Genomic DNA, 27751 nt, shown 5'->3' with positions numbered 1-27751 from the left:
ATGCTATGGCATGCTTTCTCTATAAAACCTTGTGCGGTGATGGTAGTGTTTGTCTTGCCATGTGGTAGTGTTGTAAGATGCCTGTGGGCGTTAACAGCGCTGGCTTGGGATTTAGTTTCTCGCGCTTCTAGGTGTGTGTGCGCTCGGGCGCCAGCATGTACTTTCTGGTTTCTGCATAAATATTCATTCTACTGTGTCAAAAAATATTTATATAATATGCGAGTAGGTACGATCCAGTCAGAAAGCGATGTCTCGCTTTCCAATATTTCTCGCAATATTTCTCTGCTTTCCAATATTCTGCATTCCGCTAGAAAATCCGACAAGGCATTTATCTCGAATTAGTAAAGGCAAGGCGCAGAAGACCTAGGACTCAAGAAGAACACAAACCTTCTTCATGAGTCCTGATCTTCTGCGCCTTGCCTTTACTAATTCAAGCATGAACCAACTCGCCCAAGCAAGAGTCACTTGAGAATTTGTCTCGTTCCTGTCATTGTCAATTGTATGCTGGTTGGGAATGCACTGTTTTTGCAGCGCTGGCTGCATCCAGAGGACTTTAAAGAGGTTTCTTATGTACTTCCGCACGATTGCCTCAGTTCTCATTTGTCTTTGACCATTGTCTCTGTGCTGTACGCTTTGTCGAACTAAGCTCGAAATTTGAAACCGTCTTACCAAGCAACCTAAGCAAAGATACGCGAATCCACTCAGACATGTGTTGACATACGTACGCACACACCTACTCACCCATCGTCACAAACCTACTCAACACGCTCACAGACAAGCACTCCCGGCACAAACTAAAACAGGCTACACCCACACGTGTATGCACTCACGCGCACTGTCACATCTAATATAATTGAATGTAAAAAGACGCGAGAGCAATTACTTCTGACTATCCTGCCATTACTGTGGTGCCTGAGAAAATATTTATTCTTTTAATTTTGTAATGAATAGTCTTCGAGGAGTTTGTTTTATGCCAGGGCCTCTCCACTAACGCATTATATTGTGGCAGAACACGCAGCCCAAAAGCCTTTAGGAGCGTGGCGCAGACCGCAGAGGCGTAATAGCGCAGTCCTCTTCTCGCTCTCAGCATAGACACAATACTTTCTGGGAGATAGCGTGCAATAACATTATAAGAATCCAGAATGAGAACTAATTTCTTACCTGGTTTCTGTATGTCTGCGCTTGTTATACCCCCTAATTAAGGGCCTATATTCAGGAACTCTGCAAAGCAGGCAGGAAAATTCGTTCAAGCATGCCTGTTTTTGTGGTTGTTGGCGTGTAATAAAAATATTATTTACCCTGCAATCACCGCTGAAGCCGCCTAACGCGTAGAATATTGCCCCTGGCGAACACTTTCGTGGGATAAACAGGAACCGTGCTCCGACTCCATGGAAATAGTTATTCCATCAGGATGTGAGAAAAGGTGCTGTAAAAAGGCGACGAACTGCGTCTTCGCTTCTAACAGTGGCTTCCGTTCTCCATAAGAAGATAGTGTCTGTTTATGTAGTGAGTAAGTAAATGCAATTTGGCACAGACACAATGAACGCAATGTGTGCATTTTACACGCCTCCACATTCAAGTCCCAGAAGCAAAGCGGTAGCGGTATGATAGGAGCAAAAAAGCATGCGCGCCGTGTAGGTCATACCAAGTGCCAGCCGCACTGTTTGGCGTCAGCTGAACGAGTTAGCACGAAGAGCGACACTCTCGTTCGAACCACGCGAAGCATGACTTTCTCGACATGCTCGGCTCAACGAAGCCTAAACCAAAGCAAAAATGTTTTAGAGGCACCCGTGGCTTCTTTTTAGCGTTATATGTTTCTGTGATTCCGCAAACGCATAACCGTTACTCAGTTCGTAGGCAATATCCTCGGGTAGAATTCACAGAGATTTCCTTTGCTGATAGCTCATTGCCACTGGCCCGTCGCCACGACTAACATTATGCTCGATGTCACATTTGACTGATACATGCTATTGCGCACAGTTCTAACGTAATAAGATTATTTTTTTGCACGCGGACATGAGCCCAGTTCTTTTCTTTCTGTTTATGTTTGAGTGTGAATAACGTCGCGCAGGCTATTATGCATAAGGGCTAAAACAGTATTGTTTCTGGAAAGAGAGTGGATATTGTTTTCGACGCAGCAAACGACCAATCTCTCGGTTCCATGCGGACGCTTCTGGGGTTCTACTGAAAGCGTCCGAGTGTATCCGAATTCACAAAATTAGAATACTTGGCAATGGGCCATATGAAACTACATTTTCGGGGTTGAACCTTCCACACACGCCTGTGTCAGTGACTAGTAGCAAGAGTCTGATTGAGCTTGTGACGCAGATATTGGCTATGGCACAGCCCATGTAGTCGACAGTGGAGCTCAGACTAGCATGCAAGCACATCATTAAATAAGAACACAAAATGCACGTTGCCTGAGCACTGCCGTTAATCTACGGTGTTAGATATGGAGCTGGTTCCTGCGATTACTTCGAGTTCCCCAGACCACATCGGATTGCAGCACAGCTAATTGAGGAATGCAAAAGCAGGAAAGCGCATTCCAGAGAAGCGGCCGAGCAAACAAGTTTAAGGCAACAAGTTTACGTGCCAACAAGTTCGTGCACCGCCGGGATTAGCAGGTGGGCATCCGACAATGAAGCAGGTGCAGCCCTCCCCTTCTCATTGTTCGAAGTGCATTGTCAGTCTGCGATGCAAGACCGCAGCAAGCCGCCAGGTGTGACACCACGACACGGGCGCCTACCATTGGCTGAAAGTGGCGTCATCGGAGTGGACTCTCCCATTGGTCAAACATGACGTGACTTGCAGTGCTCGAAGGGTTTATAAGAAGCCTTCCAGAGACACCTGAGCATTCTGGGACATGCCCTGATTCCCTGATTCACCTCTCTCGAACCTCTTGCCGCGGGCCGCAGCGTCCGAGTTGCTGCCGGCCCGTAATGTCTGTACGACTGTTATTTGACGCTCACGTCCCCTGTAAATAATGTAGAATAAATACTCCCAAGTTTGTGGGTTTCCATCCCGGAGTCCCGTCCTTCAACCCCTACATCTGGTTGGCAGCGGTAGGATCGCCTCCGAGTGCATCAGCTGGTGGCAGCGCTACGGATAAACCTTCGTCAAGAGAGATCCTAAGGAACCGGGAAGAGCGAAGAAGAGAGAGCCTTCGTCGAAAGAGGTCCGAAGAAACTGGGAGTAGCGAAGAAGGAGCGAGCCTTCGACCCAGGCAGTCCGGAGGAACCGGGAACAGCGGACAAATGAACCGGATGGCAGGGTGCTGCAACCGTAAGTGAGCGCGTGGTTTTTTTCCTTATGATTCGCCAGACTCAAAGGTTGTGTGTTCAATTTTGATAGTTCTGGGAATCGGGAATTTGTTGCATTGTGTGTTTGCACAAATTAATTAAGGAAAACAGTTTTAGCCACCTGTCGGGGCAGCTGCCATGGATCTTAGAAGGTTGACGAGGTTAGACTTGTTGTTGGTGTGCGACGATTTGGGAGTTGAGGCGGACGAACGGATGGAGACGCCAGCTATCATAAAGGCGATTAACGATAGTGGCAATGATGGCAAAAGCATTGAGCTTGCTTGGGAGGTGATACAGGAGCCACGGGAGCGTGTGCGTCATGTACGTTTGCGAGAGCGTCGTGAGCTTAGGAGTGAGCGTCAGCGTGAAGAACGCGAGAATGAACGGAAGCATGAGCTTCAAGAACTTACTCTTAGGTGTCAGCGTCACGAACGTGAGAATCAACGTAAGCTTGAGCGAGAGGAAAAGTATGAGAGAGAGAAGGCAGCACTGATCAAAGAGATACAGTATTGTGATCAGTTATTGGCACAGAGACAACGGCTGTCTGAGAATTCTGTAGATAGTACAGAGCGAAAGAATGAGGAAGCATCTAGCAGATTTTCGCCAGAAGCCGACGAAAAGAGTAGTGCCTGTGAGATTGGCTGCCGATTGATAAGTGAAGGGAAAAGGCTAGCTGCTAACGATGCCTTAGTGGCAACAGAGGCCGTTAAAGGCCGCAAGGAGAGCGACGAGGTGCTGTGCCAACAGATGACTGTAGAGACAGCTAGGCCAGCTGCGAACAATTTGGCACAGTCACCACGTGTGTTCGTCGCTGGTAATGTTAGCGAGGTTGCTAGCGAAGAAAAGGGTACTTCTGACCCGACAGAAGCGGGCACCCATGTAGAGCCAGAGGTGCGTGCAGAAGTGAAGTGCGAGCTGGACGATGCAGTTGAGAATAGTTCTCGGGGTGGCGAGCTCCGTAGCTCACGAGAAAACAACTGCATTGTTCAGGGATCGGTGCGGCTCTCCGCCAGTCTAGATAGCCTAGAGAGGGATGGTTCAGGTAATAATCATTCGGACTGTGCGCGTGAGACAGCGATCGATACCGACGGGCTGTGTGCCGATGCACAGCGTGAGCTGGGCAATGTAGCAGAGGGCAGTTCGCAAGAGTGCGAGTTGTCTTACTCGAGTAAAGCCTGCTGCATTGTGCCAGAGTCGGTTGAGCTGTCCGCCAGTCGAGGCAGAGAGAGTGTTGATTTAAGTGAGAATCACTCAGACTGTGCGGGTAAGAGACCGATCCGGGCCGACGAAATGTGTACCGGCCAGCACGAGGCACGAGAAGGCGACATGAAGGTGAGTGCGAAGAGAAAGCGCCGTAAAAAGAAGCGCAGTAAAGACCGAGAGACGGTAATTAATGTAGCGCCGCCAAAGATGGCGAGAAACCCAAATGGGCAGGGCGCGAGGAAAAAGATGCGGTCGTCTCGGACGATGTTGACGCATCGAAAACGTTCAAGCCACCGGTCAAAGGGGGACCGCGAAGAATGTTCTGCACGGACGCGGACAAAGGGCACGAGGCTGCTAAGCTCCTCGTCGTTCCGTAGTTCTTTTCACAGCTCAGCGTGCAGTTCGAAGAAACGCAAGGTGGCAGGACGAGACCAGGTGGGGAGTAGCGACGCGGTCAGTCGAGTTTGTGTTGAAAGCGGGACGCGGGGACGCAAATTGGCAAGAGACCGTAACGTCTTGGGGGAGCTGATAGTTAGTCAGCCCTTTTGTTGTCTCTCGGCAGCCAGAGTAGCTTTCAGACCACGTCCACCCCGGGTTAGACTCAAAGTATGAGTCAGACGTAAGCGTTTGCAAAGGGAGGCCAAGAGCCCTTCCGTAGAAATGAAGTGTGTTTTTTATTTCTGAGCATCGGAAAATTTCGCGATTTGAGACTAGAGTTTCTTTCAATGTGTAAGGTTTGAGCTTTGTTTGTGTTTTCGTTCGAGAAGCTCGAGATTTGAAAGATGCGTTTTAAGTAAACATGTAGTCTCGCGAGATGCTCATTAATAAGTAGATAGGCTTTTTTTTGCGTGTGTGAGTAACCTGAGGGTCAAGGTTATTGTTAAGGGGCCTATCGTAAAGCGCGTGTTTTATTTAACCTTCTTTCTTTTTAAGCGTTTTTGAATTTTGTAAGGTTAAGCGCGGAGATTTCAGTGAGTGCATGAGTTGCACTGAGAGGCGTTCTTAGTTCCATTAGCGCGTGTCCTGTGTGGACGGAAGGAAGCAGACTTTATGACTGGGTTGCTAGTGTGTGTGGAGGGCAGCCGTATTCTGACTTCTTTAGTGAACGTGCGTGGAAAGAGTTAGTAGAAGACGCATTATTTTAAGAGTTCTGCGGAGTGTGTAAGTCCCGCAAGTTTAATTGTTCGTTTATGTCACGTGTCCTGTAGGACTTTCAGGAAAGAAACGTGAGTAAGCGTGAATGAAAAGTTTGCCTACAACGCAAGTACGCGTTTTGTTTAGTGACCACAAGGCTAGTGCGCTTGTGATTACGTACTTGTGAGGTTGACCAGATTGTTCAGTGGCACCAATACGTGCGATAAGTACGCCACTGCGATCGATTGGAAACATGCTGTTCGTGTGGTTAGGCCACTTAAGTTATGTTCGGCTGTTTTCATTTGTTGTTTGCATCGTCAACGACCCTTTTGTTTTGCAACAACAATAGTACTCTGGTCTTGTCGGCAATCGAGGAGAAATGGATAGCTGTTTGGAAGGGTGGTTTGAACTGTTGTCAAAATTGGGGAAATAAAAGATCAGGGTTGATTTTGACTCAGTAATAGTCTGGCGAGTCAGGGGTGAAGAGCCTGCGCTTACGCGTGGTGCAGCGCTGTGCTGTTTTGTTTGTTTGACGTTTGTTCTCCAGGGCCCAGGATCCCGAAGTTCGTCAAACGTGGCTCGACCCCAGTACCCTGCAGCTTCTTTCAGCGTTCCTCATGGCCAGCGAATTGATTTCACCGGCCATTCAGAACAACCGGGGCGAGGACGAGCTGTTAGATATGGAGCTGGTTCCTGCGATTACTTCGAGTTCCCCAGACCACATCGGATTGCAGCACAGCTAATTGAGGAATGCAAAAGCAGGAAAGCGCATTCCAGAGAAGCGGCCGAGCAAACAAGTTTAAGGCAACAAGTTTACGTGCCAACAAGTTCGTGCACCGCCGGGATTAGCAGGTGGGCATCCGACAATGAAGCAGGTGCAGCCCTCCCCTTCTCATTGTTCGAAGTGCATTGTCAGTCTGCGATGCAAGACCGCAGCAAGCCGCCAGGTGTGACACCACGACACGGGCGCCTACCATTGGCTGAAAGTGGCGTCATCGGAGTGGACTCTCCCATTGGTCAAACATGACGTGACTTGCAGTGCTCGAAGGGTTTATAAGAAGCCTTCCAGAGACACCTGAGCATTCTGGGACATGCCCTGATTCCCTGATTCACCTCTCTCGAACCTCTTGCCGCGGGCCGCAGCGTCCGAGTTGCTGCCGGCCCGTAATGTCTGTACGTCTGGTACTTGTCTCTCACCTCCGTGTATAATATGTAAATAAATCCTCCCAAGTTTGGGTTTCCATCCCGAAGTCCCGTCCCTCCAACCCCTACAACGGTTCGTATACAGGTTGACGTCGGCCAGCCATTGCCGTCAACGTGGCTGACCGGTCTCAATATACCGTAGATATGGCGAAGAGTAATTCCAGCCACCTGCATAAGTTAAGCGGTTGAAGTGGGCATGCGTTATCCTGCGCTTTGTGGCATAACAATGCCAGCAGATCAGTAGATTTATTCTTGGAGTGCATGTTACAGTGCTTGTAATATCCAATATCAGTGTTATCGCCCCAGGGGTGGTATGTCGACAGCCATCTTAGAGCAATGCGGCAAGCAGATACTCTGCACAGCGAGTATAGAGATTTCGAAAGAACAGTTAGCAAAATAAAACAAAAGAAAAGTAGGTCGCTCTGGTTTTCGTTATCTGTCAGCCTGCTTGCATTTTCAAGCTCATCATGCAGAAACCGGCCTAAACGAGTCTCAGCAGCGAGAACAATAGCGGCTATAAAAACACAAGAGAATGCAAAATGAACGCGTAGACCATAGCACTGGCGTTCGGGTCACTTATTCTTTTGTTGAAATCAATTTGCGCAAAGGTCAGCTAGAGAAAGATGGGGCAGTATCTACGCCACCAGGCAGTGATTAGGCGCTTGCTTTGCTAGCAGATGATGTAAATTTTCATATAAACGAAGCAACAGTTATTTTTTCAGTGCTTGGCACAACACAACAAGTTCGTGTACCATGATGGTATTTGGTATTGTTCTACCATAAACATTTGTTCTACTCTAATTAAAAAAGCTCACCTGTTTACGCAGCTTACAACCAACTTCATGTGACTACTCAGACTTCTTCACCATGCCATAGACGGTTCCACTCTATGAAAATAAGAGCTTTTGCTTACTGACAGGTGATTTTTATATTTTTAATTACCAAGCGATCGCTCATAGTCCGCTATAAAATATTTTCTCTAAACAGGAGCATGAGGTCCATCGCACAAGTTATGTTATGCTTTGTTTTTAAGAAAAACGAGCATTAGTGCTTCCTCCCACGTGACGTCTTTTCAATAGATGTCCATGTTTATAGAAAGTTCAAACAAGGACTGACTGTAATAATGCTACATCGGGCTTCCCAATAATTATGAGCACAGCAGACAATCAAGCGAGCAAGGAGCAAGTTGTCTGAGCGCTGCATGTTGTTTTATGTGCCTGCTTTTTTCCGCGTCATTGTGAGCCCGCTGTAACAAATTAGAAGACGGCCCACTAACAAGCAGATAGCTGCCCTCAGTGCGAAAAGATCTCACGTGACCTCTTTTGCGTCATGACGGCACGCCCTGTCACATGTTAATGCAATACGTGTCTTCATTATGTGGTGATGGGTATTGTGGCGCTTACTGAGCTTCACAGTGATAGCTGCATTCTATCTCATTATAATAACTCTTACATCTAATTGTTTTCCCGAAAAGCAACAAGGCAAACCAGGGCTTATGAGCTGTTGCGTTTCCGTTGAACATAGGTTACATTGTCGACTCGTAGAGAGCGACAGAATAATGAGCAGAACTTCAGTCTGAACTGCACAACAGAGCTTCGAATCGTTTGGTCGTTGGGTTGGCGATGGAGTGTTCGAGGGCTCCGTAGGGACGAAGAATACACCTCACTGTACCGCCACGTGGGACAAGTCGCAGCAATGACGGATAGACAATCATCAAACATTATAATTTCGTTCTCTTCTATCATTGCAATGCAGTCGAGTGAAGCACTAAGAAATGAATTGGCTTAGAGTGTTTCAAGGGATGAAGAAAAAGAGGAAACGGACTAGGACTAATTGAAGAGAGGACCAGGAAGAGCGCTTCGCTTCCACATCGGTAGTTCCTTTATAAGGATCAAGGTGCGGCTCAGTAAAATGGTGACAAGGAGCACCTTCACTCCAGACACTGCCTCTGTCGACCATAAAACCATAACGCCACTTTATGCTCTAATTATTTGCAACCAATTTAGCACCCACCCAACGAAAGCAATAGATGCTTCTTGCGCGTCTTCCCCATTGAGCACCAGAATTGCAATGGCGGGGACACCTAGAAGGTAAAGCATGCGTGTCGTGTTGCTTACACAAAGGAAAAGTCATGCGAAGGTCGATAGATAATAGTCAAATGGTATGATGTCCTAATCTAATCGCAATAAAAATGAAATTATGAAATTTTATGTGCCGAAACCACGAACTCATTAGGAGGCAAACCCTACTGCGGGATTCGAGGACAATCAAGTGCAGCAAAAAAACAAGAAAATAAAATACCCCAACAACGTGGTTTTCTGAAGAATGCCTGCGTGCGGATGGATTCAGGGCTATGTTATTGTTTCTCTCTCTCTCTCTCTCTCTCTCTCTCTCTCTCTCTCTCTCTCTCTCTCTCTCCCTCTCTCTCTCTCTCTCTCTCTATATATATATATATATATATATATATATATATATATACATATATATATATATATATATATATATATATATATATATATATATATATATATTTATATATATATATGTGTGTGTGTGTGTGCGCGTGTGTGTGTGTGTTAGCGTGTTTGTGCTTGTGCGTGTGTACGTGCGTGCCTGGGAGTCTATGTGAGCGTGTGTGCTCGTGGGTGTGTATCTGTGGTTAGTGGCGTAGCGGCTGCAATATCGTAGGACAAACCGGTAATAACAGGACAGCTGAAATGCAAGAAAAAAGAAGGGACAAAAGTTATTCCGGAGATACATACAAAAACCGCATTTTATGGACTTACAAGGGGCTACTAGCATGTTACACGTATCATGCCTAACCGTTTAGAGGTAGGGTGATCCTTCAACCTTCCATCGTGTATGCCGATGCGTACAATGTCAATACTGCAACACAAGTATCACGTCTAGCGCTGATTTAACTTGGGGCATTCTAATCACCTGTTCCCGTCCTGAAAACATTAAATCTTTTATCCGAAGACTAACTTCATTTCCTTTCCTTACTGCTGATTTTCATGTGGAAGTGGCGACTCAGAGAACGCTAGATAACATACGTATATTAATTTATTCTTCAGGAGACTTTATTATCCAATGTTAGGTTCTATACCTAAATTTTACGATTAGGATATATGTTAATTTCAGTAAGGTGAGCACGAAGCCATGTACGATTTATGGAAGATGTAAATGTGAGAAAGAAAGCAAGCGCAACACTCATCGCAAACACTAGTTCATGTAGCTACAGAGGGGCAAAAATATTGTTAAAACGAACGACGATTAGGATTCCAATATATCACAAAATATAACATAAGCAAGATCAGAACTACAGACATAACGACGGCCTCACCGAGCTGGAATTCAGTACAGCCGCCCACAGAATCACGGTAGCGCTCTCGTTCCTGAAATAGCTTGAAGAAACACTGAGAAAAACGAACAGCTTTCCAAATCACGATAAGCATCGGAAGGCTCGTGCGTCGCACCGACAGTAAGAGTGAGTTCGAAATATAGGAGACAATAAATCGGAAACGAGTGTGCATGTCAGTAAGAGACAAGTGCCTTCTCACGGTCATCGTAAAGGCTATCAAGTGCCTCAGGCCCTGGGATTCGAGAAAGCTCTAGGTACTTACGCAATCGAGGATTGCCTGGAGCCTAGAATACTTGCTATGGGCTCCCTAATTGAAGAACATTGCCATATGAGCGCTTGTACAAAAAGCAGAATGAAGCATTCCTTTACTTACGAAGCACTTGACATCAATAAAAAAATTCTTTCAAACGTTGCAAATAAAGCAAAAACAAAAAGACCCCAGTGAAAGTAGGAATGGTGTCGCAATGGACGTACTGATACTGGGAAGAAGCATATTTCCCAAGGTTGTAGTATTTATATACTTTTCTGACCATCGTTGCACTTTTTGTCGTGGCCATCCAGTGCGGTTAATGTAGCGTGAAGAAGGGTCCTGCCTTTCTTGCCACGACTTTGATGGGGCGTGCTTATCAGCCCTGAAGTGCGGGTAGAACAGGGAACAAAGTGGTTCTTAAGCGGGTTACTTTGCAAAGCCTTTTATGGGAAGCCTCTTAGCACAAGACGTCTTTGTACATGCGTAGCCGCCTGCGTGGATTCGCCACGTTACTATTATAGTCTTGCGGTGAGTACTCTTTTGTTCATTTTCTTTTGCGTTCTTCTTGTGATGGGTAGCAACTGCATTGATTTATCGTTGCCTAAATATAACGTTGTAGCGGTTGGTGCTCGTGGTGCTTCTTTTTTCTATAAACGTTAAAAATGGCGTTGTCTATGGTAATCGCGTGAAGCTGCAATTTTTGACTGATAGCTAGATTGCAGTTTTGTAGAAACATAAGCATTGCCAAGCCACAGAAAAAATTATAGCGAGTAGAAATCTACAGGCTCAAACAACGAACTAGAATTCTGTCAAATATTCTTCGTAATATGTGCCGTGAAGGGTGATGGAAGCTGCCGATGTGGGACATAGAGCCTCATGTATCCTATGTATGCAAACGTATGTATCCCCAATATGGCGTACTTCAAACAACGTAACTACATTCTATTCCCTATATTACGTGGTGCACGTCGAACACGTGGCGGCGCCTTATATAAGGTTCTCATACCTTCTACCAAATCGTATCGAAGATAACTCATGTCTCCTTGATCAAACATTTTTATCCGCTATCGATGTAAGCATTGTAGTTTCGCACTATACCGCTACTTTGTGAATGGCACTTTCGCGTCCTCACTTAAGTCGTTCCATAATATTGACAACTTTTTTTTGCATTAGCCTATAATAGAAGACCCACTAACTACTGAAGTGCAGACTAAGGTCGGATGAGAATGAGGACGCATGCCCAAAATCGGAATGAAACTGGCGATTTACGCTTCGCGAAGCCTGGTAGCCTGGTGTCGTTGTAAGCTGTGATTTGTGGATGTAAGATTGTTGTGAGCGGGCACAATGACGCTACCTCAAGAAAAATGCTGGAGGTGTTTCATTTCAACGAACATTGTGAAAGACGTGTCAGTGATAGGTTCCTTTATGGACTGGTACTCGTTGGATCAAGCGGGACGCAGTGAACACAAAAAAATGAGCACGAAGAAAACTTGAGTGCTGAAGCTTTCTTCACACTTCTTCTGTTGTGTTCTCTGTTTTCCGTTTTACGCAACAAGTATCAATCCTTATATAATGAGCCAAGTGGCCCACCGGTGACTGCGTGTTGCAGTCGCATCTCCGATTGTACACCACATTACGTCATCTCCTTCGCGCGTTTTAAAGCAATAACGGGCATGCACCCACTAATTGTATGAATATTGTGTTTCTGCTCGAAACACAATTCAGTTGGTGCTGTTGTTCCGTACAGTGTCTTCTTTTTTTTGGGGGGGAGGGGGGGAGGGGTGTGTGCGCACTTTCTTTGTGATGGCTATACCGTGGCATCTACGCAACAAAAGGTTTTGTAAGCACTGCATCGTCGGTGTGTTCTCTTCGCCTTTGTGTGCCGTCTATTATGCTACAATATAACCCCACGGAATTTACATCTCGCATATTTTTATTGTCGTTTGTATCACACTACTAATGTCTTGCTCAATCGTGCCAATGCCATCCCGGCACTAATGTTTTTGTACTATACGCTGCGTGACTCTTCACACACTAACTGCACGCTAACTATTTTAATAACAAAGTAATTTTTTTATTTGCTGATATCTCTCATAAGCTTCAGGCCCTGCCAAACATGGCGATTAGCCTAATCGTCGGTAGCGCCGACACTCTCCGCTGTACCTCAAATATGTGAGCACGTATACGAACGCAAACAAGGCGAAAGCTGCTGCTGAGTTATTTAGCTTCCTGATGTTACGCTTGCAGCATCATCTGTGTGGGTTACAGTGGCAGAATTCATCTCTCCAAACGCGGATTAAGGTCCGCACCAAACTTATAAACTGTTTTCACAGCCCTGTATCAATCCCCATCCTCGGATTACATGAAATACGTTTTCTGATGTGGCTGTTCCTGTTCCAGTCTTTTATTTTATTCTATACTGATGGATGTAGTGTAGAATTTGAAGTAGGTGTTTTTCCTATCACTACAGCTTTTTCTCCCACGAGCGCTGCTATAATTTTTGTATTATTAAACTGTTAAGGCCGAAGGGTAAAAAACACCTTGGCTTTCTAATCCTGAGTAATGAAATATATATTATATTAGAGCCGGTAGCTTTAACTATCTTCTATAGATTTAGGCTAGAATGTGGCATTTAAATTTTCAAATATAGCTCACGAGTTATGAACAGATGCCTTATTTCAGAGCTACGCAATAACTTCAGCCACCTAGATATTTTAGCAAGTACCTATTGTACGGCACGCAGGGAGTTTTTACGTATTCCGACCTCTTCCGGATATGACCGAGACCACTAAGGAATTGATTTCTAGACGTCATGATAAGCAAAACACCACAGCAACCTACGCACGGAAGAGAGTCCTCTAAGCATCAGTAGAATCGGAGAAGTTTATCGTGGCGCAACCGGGCTTACCCGAAAAATTGATATCGTGCTCATTTAAAAACACATCGCGTGTAATTTTTTTTTTGCTAAGATATTTTCCAGGGTTTGTGTTTAAGTTTCAGACACAGCGGACAATGGATCCATAGAATTTTCGTCGTTAAGGTTTCTGCAAATAGTACGCTTCAGGTGGAGGTATATATATATATATATATATATATATATATATATATATATATATATATATATATATATATATATATATATATATATATATATATATATATATATATATATATATATATATATATATATATATACATTGCCAAAGCGCGGCGAAAACCAATAACTGTCACAACTGTCCCTCTCCGTTTGATGTATGAGAATACGTTCGGGCATCCGGTTTGGTGTCTTCACTAGCAGGGCCGAACTGCCATTTTTTGTAAACCCTGATGAAGATCGGTCCACCGATCGAAACTGTTGAAATTAAATACTTAGTCTGTTTGCCTTGTAGAACCACTCAAGTTCTTTATAACTTTATATATATATATATATATATATATATATATATATATATATATATATATATATATATATATATATATATATATATATATATATATATATATATGTGGGTGTGTGTGTGTGAGAAATTTCCGGCAAATGTCTGGGTTATGTCAAGTAAAAGTCCCATCTCAAGTTTATTATTCATTGCTAGTTTGATATTTCGACGTAAAAGAGAATTACCGTCACGAAAAGTTGGCTTTCTTCTGTGTTGACTTAGTGCAGTATTTGTTAAAAAATGGAACTGGTTGGTTCCGTCTAATTTTCCCCACTTGACAGAGGCGCACATTACCGTCCACCGAGTGCATATCCTACACACTGCAATTTCGGCGGCGATGACACATAAACGTCATCCGTCATTTCCCATGCTTCAGCCATGCCCTTATCCAACCTTTCTTTCTACTCCGCATTTGAAAGCCAGCGATAGGAAGCGGCACTTGCAGTACGTCAGCCTGAAAGAATTGTGCACACGTCGGAAGTTTTGGCGGCATACCAAAGCGAGCAGCCCGTCCGCTTCTATGACGGGCCATTTGTCTTAGCTGCAACCCGTCCACACGGTTTTCGCCTCGTGACAGCTTGTGTGAATTAGCTGCTGTGCAAATGCTTATGCGGGACAGAGAATGAAATGCAGTTGGTGATTGCAGAACACGAGTAAGGCGGAACTTCGCTCCCTATGTGAAGAATATTCTTGGCCCTTTCCCAGGAGCTGCGAAACGAGATGAAGTTAACGTTATCTACATATGTATAGCTGCGCTGCTAGAGGGATCTTGAGAGTAGCCTAACAATTCGCGCTTCGAGAACTGCATTAAAGAATTTTCGCATCTTCCTAGCAACTGTATTTTCAGTGCCCACGAAATTTTCGAAATGAAAACTACGTTTGAGAAATTGTTTATTTGTTTGCAAGGTGTTCCGAGTCATGGATGGGCAAGAATACTGCATAGTACTAAACAGATTGTACCGTATTCGTTATTGCGGTAGCACTAGGAATGTCAGAGGTGGAATAAATGTGTCTGGTTAAAGTGTGGTAATTTGCTCACGTGGTAGAGGCACACACACACACACACACACACACACACACACACACACACACACACACACACACACATATATATATATATATATATATATATATATATATATATAAACGAGATGAGAGGGGTTTAGGGGCTTATTTATGACTGTGTATATATATCTATATATATATATATATATATATATATATATATATATATATATATATACACATGCACTGACGGTGGTCAGCTCCGAATGACAGTTGCACTTGGCTCACCGAAGAAGTTGGTCCCTGTTTAGAAATCCAAATGTGGTGAACGGGGTTTACATTATGGACCCAGAACCTCAAAGACATTCGACATGATGCTCAGGTGCTTTTCTGCCATTCATCACGAAATTGCCAGTGCATTGCATTTTTTTCTCGTAACCAGGTTGGAATTTGTCATCAGCATCTCCATGCATGAACAAAATGCCGATTCTATCTAAGAGTTACAATTTCGTTATATACTTGTAGTTTTGAAGTAAGTCTGTTTACAGATATGACTGCAAAGTTATTTTGCTTAAAATATTCTGCTCTGTATTTGAACTGTCAATGATTTGCAAATCCCCACTAGTTCTTTACGACGCTGTTTCATGCTCAGTTTGTTAGAATGAGCCAAAGTAACGATGCTTTTTAAGGGCTGACGCGACCTGTGTCTATAATTTTCTGGCAGAAATCTGGCATTACGCCTAACTTGGGTTCCGAAGCTCCTTGACTTCATTAAACCTCTCCAGCTCCCTGCTCAATATTTGAGAAAATTTTAACTTGAAAACGATGAAATGGTAGCCCAAATATCACAATATAGGTCAAATATTCTGCAAACCTATTTGATTTTCTTTATTGCTCGTAGACCTAGAAGAGCTAAAGCTCCCAAGGGGCTTCATAAAGCTACTTAGCCACGTTGAGAGTCGCGCAAAGCGTTAAACTTGGACCAACGTAGTTTTGCAAGGCATCTACTAGTGAATGCGATACAAGTCTCACGGTAGGAGCAAGCCGTTGACAACGATAGTATTACGGCGACGAAGGGGGCAAGATTACTTGTTATTGCACTCCAGCGAAAAAATCAAAGCAGAGAAACAATATTTACTGACGACTATGCAATGCGAAATTTGAGCCCAGCTCTATGCTTGTTTTCATCTCGCAATATAATGGCTGGCACGAACAATCTGTCTCATGCGGCACGTTGTAAATTTAGCGAGGTGTGGCACGACTGCCTCGCTAATTAGAAGATCGCGAGAGGCAGCGCGTGGGTGACGCGTGGGGGCGATTCGAAGCAGTCGCCGCAGACAGACCTCCCAGGCAGAGCGTGACTCTGGCGCCACCTCGCAGGCATCGTCGCTCATCGTGATTTTCCTCCCACGCTTTCCTCATATCCTCCTCCTCCTCCGCTTTCCCCCTCATGCCTTTCATACAGCGCTGCGCTTTTAGTTCGCTCTTTCATTTTTTACTGTGCTCGTTCACTCGGTTACGCCGACGCCGACGCGCGCCGCACGAAGGGGTACCTGTCGCGTTAAAAAAAAAAAATAATTATAGGGCTTTACGTGCCAAAACCTCTTTTTGATTATGAGGCACGCCGTATTGGAGGATTCCGGAAATTTTGACCGCCTGGGATTCTTTAACGTGCACCTAAATCTAAGTACACGGGCGCTTTCGCATTTCGCCCCCATCGAAATGCGGCCGTCGTGACCGGGATTCGATCCCGCGACCTCGTGCTCAGCAGCCCAACACCATAGCCACTGAGCAACCACGGCGGTTTGCCTGTTCCGTTCGTGCCTGGCACGATCCCAAAGGCGGTGCAGTTTCACATAGCTTCTCGACATGCTGCACATTGGCTTTGAAAAATCACTGGTTACTATGTGATGTGACGCACGCAAAGGTTAGAGGTCCGGCTGACAGTTAGTCACGCGTTCTAATGCAGCGTCAATTGCCTAATAGCAACTGGCACGCGCGCACACGCTCTGGGTTATTAAAGGCGAACTGTCGCTACGCTCCGCGACGCACGCGACAGTTGTCCCAAAGCGCTGGTTGGATTGAATGCGAAAGAAGTGTCCATGGATTTGTGGCTCAAGCTTCGGGATTTTATGCAATACCGTGTTCACATCCCCGCGTAGTTCACATCTCCACATCTACGCTAGCTCTTTCGCCCGTTTTTGTTGCCATGCATTGTTTGGCGCCCGTTGACCGGCGGTCGTCGGCGGTGGCTGTTTCGCTACCGATGCAAAATCGGCGTGTCCTCGCGCAACCGCGATGCCGGTGGCGTTTTTTGCCCAGCGATAATTATTTTAGTGATTTGAGAGGCACGTGTTGTCGTGCAATACCTTTGGAGTTCTGATCGCATTCGAAATACCGAGTGCGATGTTCCATCGGCTGAAATACACTCAGCAATTCCCAAACGCCTTAATATAACCCGTAAGCTATTTCGCCATACCGGATAATTTTGAAACGCTCCCTTAAGTGCGAACGTAATAGTTGCATTTATGCCTGCTATATCTGACTCACGTTCCGTGGCGCCCGCAAAGCCTGGTTGGGAGGCTGCATCGGGGCTGTGATGCAACCTGCACCGCGGGCTGTTCTCTGGATCGTATTAAACAGCGAACACGTTGCCACACATTGTCACCACCGCTGCACAAAAAATACCCTTCGGTGTAAGAGCAGCGGAAACTAAGGAGACGGGTGGTCACGACACGTGTAGTGCCTTCTTAGGCCCAAAGAAGAGGTGAATGCCAGAGGCTCTTTGTGGCCTCCAGAGTTTCCTGGCTCGCATTTCTTTTATCGCAGTGCTGCGCAATTGCGCCCTTCGGGTTACTCTGGTTCGAGCCCTTTGTTCTGCTGCTCACGCTGACGAAAACTGCCGTGCCGAGAGTGCTCCTTTGATGCGTGCCGTTCGATGCGTGCTCTCGGGGCGTGGCACGAATGCCGCTTTGCACGCAACCAGCGTCGCGTGCAGAACCGTAGTTGCGCAATGTTTCGCTGCAGGCGCAGTTTAACCACCGTTTAGCCTCTTCTTTTCCTCGTTGCGAGCCGCTGCGGTGGGCGTCGCACCGCTCGCACACGTGCATGTCCCGACTTCCCATGAAAAGTTCTGCTACCATCTTGCCAGGAGAGTTGTTTTATGTAACCGTTTTTATGCTAACCTGGGTCAATGTGTGGCTCATGGCCGAGTGCTTAGAGCAGCGCGATGCTGTGCTGAGGGAGCAGGGTTGCCAAGCAACCGCCGGACCAACTTTAGTCATTCATGAGCATGTGATATTGTTACATATGTGCCATTCTCCAAGGAACCTCTTTCGCAACGACATGGGCTATCGTAGATGCGGGATTAGGCATGTTCTGCAATTCAGTAAAGCTTCCTTCCTACGCATTGAGCCAGACAGGCGGGAAGATTAGATTAGATTAGATTAGATTAGATTAGATAAATAGATAGATAAATAGATAGATAAATAGATAGATAGATAGATAGATAGATAGATAGATAGATAGATAGATAGATAGATAGATAGATAGATAGATAGATAGATAGATAGATAGATAGATAGATAGATAGATAGATAGATAGATAGATAGATAGATAGATAGATAGATAGATAGATAGATAGATAGATAGATAGATAGATAGATAGATAGATAGATAGATAATGCCAACGCATTTAAAAGCATACTTCAATCAACCTGTGCCTTCAAAGAAGCAAACACTCCCAGTAAATATATCATGACGGTATCAATGTGGCACATGTTGAAGACCACTGTCCCTCTCCGCCTCCGTCTTCAAGCACTTTTTAGTATTTGTCACCACCATCGTTCACACACTCGCTTTCTGAATTTTCAAGTCGAAAGTGCCACAAAAGAACGCACCAGTCGAAAGCCTGCTTCATCGCTGGCTCTCGACTTTGCAAATCGCTTTTTCAAAACGCTGAATCAAATCACTCCAATCCAATCCAATGCGTATGAGTTTTCGGTGAAGAGAACGTGCTGGCTGGTTAATGTTTATAGCTAAATAGTGTTTCAGTAGCCATTTTCTGTGACGGATGTGTAACGTTGCGCAAATGCAATTAGCTATATTATTCGATAGTTCGAAAGCATCCAAGGCCGTGCTGCTCCATTTAGGTCAACTAGATAATGTGTGACTCTTCTTTTCAATAAGTCTTCACTTAAACCACCCTCACCTTGAATAAACGAATAAATTAGGCCTGGATTTCCTCCTATTAGTTCCTGCATATTGATAAACAATCCAGAAACTGTGGTGGCCTTGAGTTATCTTCTTGTATTGTGTGACCTTGGCTAGTCTCCCTGTCAATGACGGCCCAGAGGTATACTTTAGAGCAGTGGGTTTTAATTTTTAGAACTACATCGCAATCCTAAGTATTGCAAGGTTGCAGAAGCGTTCTGGTAACCGTTGGTCATTTGTGGGGTAACATAAACGATTCTTTGCAGGTGGTTCAGGCAAATAGAATTCATGTGTTTTCATTTTGTGTCGGAACGGAAATTTCAAATATGGTAAAAAGGTGCTATATAGACGAGTTATAGCTTGACGAAGACGAGAAATGGGTATATTAAACTGGAATTTTAACCCACGTGACCTGCATCTTCAGATCGGAAGGCTCGTTCTCATATATCTCACTAACTGCGAAGGTCCAAGTAGTTAACCTAGATGTAAATTGGGTGAAAACATACTGCGAAATATGCATTAAACGATAAGGTGTCCTATTCGCGGGGGAGATGATGTTAAATCTAGCACCCCGTATCGTATGCTGCCTCAGTCTGCGCAGATGCCCGGTCTTGCTTCGAAATACTATTAACTATTATGAGCTCTCTCTTCAGATGTTCTTCACGACTTCACGTTGCATTGCTTTTCCATATTCTGTTCATTCTATCGCATCCGCGACTCACGAAAATCCCGTCTTGTTTTCCTATTCGTGATTCCCCCAGTCCTCGCAAAACGGAGAAGTTCCTTCAGGCGACCTTACACAGCCGACCGTCTGACCAAGAACACTTCTAATCTACTATGCACTGTAGGGGAAAAGCAGTAAGAAGAAAACACCAGCTGAGGCACTGCAGTAGACTGTGATTGGTGCCACAAACTTTGCTGGGGGTCATAACAACAAGGCCCACAGCACCCGTTTCTTTTGTTGATCAGAACACTTTCTTTTGTTGGTCATCATTCCGGAGAGCTCTCTTTGTTCTCTTTCACCTTACTGAGTTCTCGTTATCCCCTATTCCACACGTCATCTGCACCTGGTTCACGTTGCCTCTTGCTTTCATATTTGCTTCCTCTGAAGACAATGCAATCGCGATCTGAGGAAGAATGATTAGACCTGGTCAGGTTGTAAAGGCATACACAATTTACGTGCGTTACTCCAAGGTTAATTAAAAAATTTAATTATGTGGTTTTACGTGCCAAAACCACTTTCTGATTATGAGGCACACCGTAGTGGAGGACTCCGGAAATTTCGGCCACCTGGGGTTCTTTACCGTGCACCTAAATCTAAGTACCACGGATGTTTTCGCATTTCGCCCCCATCGAAATGCTGCCGCCGTGGCCGGGATGCGATCTCGCGACCTCGTGCTTAGCAGCCCAACACCATAGCCACTGAGCAACCACGGCGGGTGTTACTTCAAGGTTCTGCTACAAAGTGAGCCTCAAGAGTAGTGCAAATTATTGTGACACGCTGATGACCGCCGAATAACTGTTGTTGAAAGCATTTTGGATACCTTAAACTTGAGTCAGTTAATCGGAGTTGGACGTATATAAACCAAAAGAGGGTCACTGTATACAGATGACCATAAAAATTGAAGGTCACTCTTTAAAAATACGTGAGTAACGGTCCAGAATTATTAATTTTAGATATGCATTCTTGCCAAAAAGTATTCACAAACGGAACGGTTTGCCCGAACACCTTGTCGTCGCCTGGCCTACATCATTTTTCATTAATTTTCAGCGTTTGATGTTCAATATTTCAATTTTGTTCTTTATACTATGACTGTCCTATCTACATGAATATTTCGTGTTTCGTAATTTTCCCATGTTGTATTTGTATTTATATTAATACTATCCTTTTGGTAAATGAAAAATTGTGCTTATTTTTATGGTGCCATTGATGCCTTGTGATGCTGATCCGGTTCTGCTACTTCTTTGCTACCGTTATGGACTGCGCACATGTCATGCGCACGTGCGGGATGTCCTGTACTGAGCGCATGTCTTCATTATCTACTTGCATCATACTTTGTTACCGCTTGAATAGTTATCACCAAATTCCATTTCTGTGCACCCTCCCCCTACAATAATACTCGATAAGAGCGATGTAGGTATTCGAATACATGAATAAATAAATTAATGAATAAATAAATAAATAAATAACGCAATGACTAGCACAGGGAAGGTCTTTGTGATTCAAGGGTGGGGCAAATGCGGTTCAATAATAATAATAATATTTGGGGTTTTACGTGCCAAAACCACTTTCTGATTATGAGGCACGCCGTAGTGGAGGACTCCGGAAATTTTGACCACCTGGGGTTCTTTAACGTGCACCTAAATCTAAGCACACGGGTATTTTCGCATTTCGCCCCCATCGAAATGCGGCCGCCGTGGCCGGGATTCAATCCCGCGACCTCGTGCTCAGCAGCCCAACACCAAAATGCGGTTCAAACACCTATTTCAATTGATATGGTGACGTGGTACGCAACGCTGGCTGCTCATAGACGCCAACGACAAAGAGCTTCGGAGGAGCGCGGGTGCCAAGTCGAATGCGGGGCATGGGCACGAAGAAAAAGGAAACTTGAAAACGATCTGACCCATTGTGTTTCTGTCCGAAGGCTTGTCAGTCCCCGTTGACGAAGCCTGCTGCTCCTTATTCCGAAAAGCTCTCGCCTGTGCAAATGCCTGTCTTTTTTTTACCACCATCACTTTTAAGACCTGAGCTTAGCCCTCACCCTAAACCTCCCTTATAATACATATATAACACTCATTACTGGTAAATATTTGCCGTGCCATCCGTCAACCTTAGACCTCACAGAGTTGGGATGCGGCGGTAGTAGCGGTGGTTCGCCAGTGGTGGTTCGCCAGCAGGTGTGGTTAGCCTGGCATAGACAGGCGGAAGATGTTCCACATCGAGCTAACGTGCATCGGGCACCATCACGCTCACTTTCACACATTTGAAGAATCAGTCCAATTTAAGTGCAATAGGCAATTTCGAATGTGACAATATTCCTGTTATACCGTAATAAAACAAAGACAAGGACAAAAGCCAGAACAAACAAGGCTCAGCGTTTAAGTGCAAACCCCACCAACTAATCCAACTTTAAGCATGCGGCAAGCACCTTAAAATTCTCATACAATAGCCATGTTTCAATGTTTGTAAATATCTTTACATTGTATAAGGAATATTTCCTTTTTTCTCCGCGTGACTGGCGGCGTTCACTGTCATTTCCAGATTTTACAGGCGTCTACATTTGGAAGCGTTGAGTTTAATTCGCCAGGAAACACACGAGAAGGAGATATTACCAAGATTAGATTATGACGCAATGGTGACAGAATTTATTTATTTTACCATGAACAATGAAACAAAAACGCCAAATAGCAATGGACATAAGGGTCCTCAGCTCACTTTATATATATATATATATATATATATATATATATAAATATATATATATATATATATATATATATATATATATATATATATATATATATATATATATATATATACACCCATAAACACCACGACCATATATATAGCCCATATATATAGACCACGAAGGTGTACTCGGGTGCAGTAAGTGCTACGTAATTCACGAACTCGCCTCGCCTGACGTCGCGGCAGCCGCCCAATGAGCAGAGACAGTGTAACAGATTCGCTCCTCGTTGCAGTGCTAATTTATTCAATTGTCATGCTAATCGAGCCTCACGAATCAACACCATTCAGCGCGGATGCTTATAATGCAGCGGGGTTCGGCTTTCTACGAATAGTAATGAGACCTGGGCGGGCAGACTTCTCGGTGGTTCTCAAGGAGGAACCGTGGAAGGGGAACAGTTGAAGTGGCAAGGCTTAAGATGCTGGGCTTCGGCGAGACGGTGCTTCGCTCGTTGCTTCGCCACTAAATTTATTCCGATGTCAAGAAATGTCTCACACGTGGAGGAGAAGTAATTATGCATTCTTATTGAGCAGCTTACAATACTTACGCTAATATTGGAGACCACATTCGAGAAAGCTTGCGCGCAGAAACAGCTCCATACAAGAGTTGCAAAGCGTAGAAAAAAAATTTGTGTTTGCAAGAGGCACTCGGCACGCTGAAGAGGTATGCGAGTGCATTTATCCCAGCCATGCAGAAGTAGGCAACCGCTGTCAGTGAGACGTTAAGTTCCGAACAAACAAAAATGCATGGGAATGCACATCACAAAAACAATTATGCACGCGCTGTGACAATCTGCTTTACGCAAAGCACTTTGCAGCCAAGCATTAGTAGCTTTAGCAAAGTGTTTATTTAAACCGAGTACTTACGCGTGAGCGAAGATAGCACAATGGACTAGAAATAACGCGAGTTCATGTGTCTGATGGCAGCTGCAAGATGACGACGAAGGTAACAATGAATGCATGATTTCTACGAACGATTGAATACATAGGAACTAGCGGCAAGGAGGTGCGAGATGGATAAGAAATGTAGAAACAAAATGCTCGCTTATGACAGCACGTGGTATCATTCGGGGGACGCAGAAGGGGTGAGTTCAAGGTGATACTGTACACTCAGCTGCTGCTCTCACAAACGTTGCCTTTTACGAAGGGTGAGCGTTGAGCGCGTCGGTGCTATACATTAAATATTACCGTCACGTGATGACGCATTAGGCAGATTCATTCTGGCTTTAGATATGTCACTCCATCCTTCCTCCGAGTTATTCACTTGCCTAATGCTGACATCTATGACCGCCATCGTCAACGTCCTTACGTTGTTTGTGAAGACAATTCCACTTCCCAAACTTCACCTCCGACTTCAGCGAAAAAGAAATGCTTCGCTCACCATGGTCGACAGATACTTCGAACGCACGCCCATGCGAACATAATGCGGTAGCACTCCGCTACCACAGTGTGTTCGCATTTGGGAGCCTGCCTGGTGTTTTACGCTTTACGCACACCATGAATTTCGCGTGACCTGTGCGTATAAGGCGTTAATGTAGAGGATGAAATCAACGTTGTTTACATCGCAAAGGGGGTGACGATCTGGAGATTACGGTGGTATCCTCTGCGAAAGCATGCTACTATTGCAGTAAATGAGTTCACAGAAGGCGAAATTACTGAAGTCGGCCTAGTGCTCTTTCTATGAGAGAAAATCACTCCTTCTACATGAAACAATACAATTACCGAATGTTTCTGCATTTTTATCTGTTTGAAGACACAAGCTCTTTAGAATTTTCTCCGAGCAAGCGTTTTTTACTCGTTAACAGACATGCACCTCAAAGGCAGCAAAGCAAGTTTCGCGATCATATTCGAGCTTTTCATATTAAGTCCTGGCGCATGCACCATTCAGAATATCTGTCACCGAGCGATTTAACGCTCCGAAGGAGCGCTTTCATCAGCGCTTTATCAAAGGGCCCCAACGGGATAAAAAGCAAATAAGTGAGCCACAGTGAAAGAAGCAATTTCGAGAACTATGTGTGTCTGCTCACGCGGTGCCCAACTTGGATGGCCGGACCTGTTTTGCTGTGTGCGATAAAGCCGCCTACTTTCATTTGCTCAGAGAGGTGCAGCAGCAGCAGAGGTAGAAATACGTGGACGGCGTGTCCGATTCTGGGAACAAGTATACAAAAAGAGAGCTTGACTGTTTTGCCGTTCCCGGCAATTATGTATCGCCTGCTTTTAGTTCTTGCTTTGAAGTCTGCTTGGCGTGCCAGGATGCCTTGCATTCGGTGCACTGAAAGCATGATTGTTGATTTCCCTACAGAAAGTTGATATCCTTAGTCAAATTGTATTACGGACATGTTATTGGCGGCGCGAACGCCACGAACGAATGTCAAGCGATCATGTTTACTGCGGTGTAGATACAATTTTGGTCTACCAAGAGAAGGAAGCTAATACGCATATTTGTATTCTTCTACTATGCTCAGCGGTTTTGCACGCTAGTCAAAATGACAGCGGTAAATAGCCTGCGGTTGGTGATAACAGACCGCTCAGAGAAGTCCGGCAAGATTTCATTCGTGAATACACATAATTTGCCATTATTAGCGTCAAAGACGGCAGCTCCAAAATCTCCTATATGTTCACCGTGATTTCTACGATGCTTATGTGGTACATTCACAATGAAATGAACGTCATGGTGACGCACGCCCGAAAGGCAATCAACAGAAATACATAGAGCAGGTGCCCTAGGAACCACAATATCAAATACAAGCGATGTAGATTATTAATCGGACTGACTGGGTAACAATTTGTTGGAAGTTGAAATCATAACACCGGCCAAAATAACGTTGCACTCTGTAGAGAACAAATTTAATATAGAGGAGCAGTTCACCAAACAATATTCGGGTCATTGCAATCACCAGAAATTGCTATAAGAACATTTGTATAGCATACTCTTATTTAATTATAGCGTCACAAAGGTTACCGAAATTATTGTTGCTAGACTGAGAACGATAACAAACACACAAGATCTTCTTTCTAAACAATACAGAAATTTCTACCCATACCAGTTCCAAGTCACTAAGAGTGCAAATGGAAGGAGAAAGAAAGTTACCTTCAACAGCTGTCAGAGCTCCACCATCATTGCTTTGAATTCTGTCATTCTGGCAAACATTAAAATGCTTCCCACATTCATAAAGCACATTGCTGTCTGCTTCTGAAGAAAGCCATGTTTCTAATAGCAATACTGAATTCCCGTCACTCGCGTCAACGTTCTAATCGTCGCGTTTCGATAACACACTTGTTGTGCTGGTAAGCCGAAAAGGAAGCGAGCTTTTTCAATTTCCACACATCTCTTCTGTCGCACCGCTATTTTGTAACATGCGCGCGCAATAACGCCGAGGTGCTGTTCAGATAAACATAGACACGTGTACGGGAAGGTTGTGCAAAAGTACCGTGAAGATCACAAACGCAGTTGTCTCCGAAATCGAAACCGTACGCCTTGCTAAACCTCAGTTTGAATGCTTTGTTTTGATATTTTGCCAATTCCGCCAGTTTCGTTCGCGCATGCCGTGTTTGTGGTGAAAATCTTCGCCTACTGTAACGGCATAATCATGGAATTTTCCACTGGAGAACAAGACTTACTGTTTCACATTCTGGGAAATAAATTTCTCGGCAACATGCTTGCATTTATTAGCCATATACAGACCTAACCTTGGCGCCCTTTCAGTCAATTCTTTGGAAATGGGAAAATTTAGAGCGTCAGAGGCTACATTAAGTAGCTCTCTCATTTGAAAGTTCTGAAGGGGAATCAGGTGAGGCATAGAACAATTGGCTGTCACGTCTCATTCTGTCCGAAACTCGGCATGAGCCTTTAGCAGCCCGATATTTGCTTATATTGTCGGCCGGTCTCCGTACATCTTCGAATTCCTATTGAAAAACAACACTGCTCAGCTTAAACAACAGTAAGTCGAGAAGTGGAGCCGTCTACTTTAGTTCTCGTTTCCGCTTGTTTATTCTTTAGTTCATTGGCACTTGTTTGACTTTTCGCGTAATTTCGTTTCTTTCAGGCCTGTGTGCATTACTTTCTGAGCCATTTTATTCCAGTCACACAATCCGCTAACATCGTTCATTTCATTTAGATTTTTTTTTTCAGTATGTGAGTTGAGGCCCTGTAGCAGGGCTAGCCTATTGTCTCATTTTTGGACGACGCTTAGTCCCTGGGTCTCCTAGGTTCGTTTAAGCAGTCCGGGTTTCTTGTCCATATCTCCGGACAGTAGAACTAGACTGGTGGTAATAGCAACGCATTAACACAATATGCACGCCCTAATTCCTGGGCGTGGGAACAGCCAAAGGCACACATTGCTAGACTTCTTCGTACAAAGATGCAAATATTACTAACCTGGGAAAAGAAGCGATCTTCGTAAAACAGCCGCATTGCGTGGCTTTTCCCTTGTCGAATGAAGCAGAACGGCTTCCTACGTCGGCTCTTGTGCGACAGCGGTGATGACCTCTCGGCCACTGCGCCGGGCTTGAAAGGACAGCGTCACGGCGCAGTTCTCATGTGACACATTGCGAAGTGCACGTGGAACCTTGTGGTAACGATGCTCAAGAACCGAAAAATCCGTCGTCTATAGCCATGCGCACATCTGAATGCATACCGCCGCCTGAAAAATCAAGCGAAGGTTTTCAAACAGCCGCATATCGTGTCTGTTCCCACGCTCATAATATAGTTACTGGGGAACATGAATGGAAGGATCCTTTTTAGCGATCAAGGAAGCAAAACGCATCTAAGTGGTCTTGTATTGTCTACGCGAACAAAAACGAAATGGTCATGACTGATGGCACAACATTCATGAGGCTTGCAACAAAATGCCTGACGGTGTGGCACTTTTCACTCTCTTTTTCATTTGTGGTTGCTCTATTCTTTATGCCGCCATGGTGATTCACAGGCTAAGGTGCTCTGCCGCTGAAGTCGCAGCAGCCGCATTTAGATAGGAACGAACTCCAAGAAAAACGCAAATTACAGAAGATGACCAAACGTTTGCGTGGCGTTCTTTGCTCTAAACGCAATTTATTATTTTATTGTGAATATGCCAGTGCAACACCATACGACAACTAAGAAGGAATCAGGACAGAAACTACCTTTAGCTTGCGGGTCTAATCTCCCGCTACCATAATCTTAACAGATCACTACCAACTAA

General features: G+C 44.7%; 1 protein-coding gene across 14 annotated transcripts in view; it reads right to left on the bottom strand.

Annotated features, from left to right (window-relative positions):
- LOC135920980 (uncharacterized) overlaps nucleotides 1-27403 on the bottom strand; it is a 377473-nt gene extending 350070 nt beyond the window's left edge. For 9 of the 14 annotated variants that reach the window (XR_010570383.1, XR_010570389.1, XR_010570390.1 and 6 more), the window contains exon 1: nucleotides 26950-27403. Coding sequence is in view for 4 of the 14 variants with exons in the window: in XM_065455268.1 (XP_065311340.1) it covers nucleotides 26950-26985 (36 nt within the window). In the remaining 10 variants the exon portion in view is untranslated. Of the gene's footprint in view, nucleotides 1-1161; nucleotides 1225-26949 lie in introns of those variants that run through there. The other 5 variants (XR_010570386.1, XR_010570388.1, XR_010570384.1 and 2 more) reach the window with 4 other exon arrangements.
- Between the last annotated feature and the right edge of the window lie 348 nt (nucleotides 27404-27751).

Source organism: Dermacentor albipictus, chromosome 7 (genome assembly GCF_038994185.2).
Source record: "Dermacentor albipictus isolate Rhodes 1998 colony chromosome 7, USDA_Dalb.pri_finalv2, whole genome shotgun sequence".
NCBI classification, from domain to species: Eukaryota; Metazoa; Arthropoda; class Arachnida; order Ixodida; family Ixodidae; genus Dermacentor; species Dermacentor albipictus.
The sequence above is the reverse complement of the archived record's forward strand: the minus strand, read 5'-3'. Positions and strand labels throughout refer to the sequence as shown.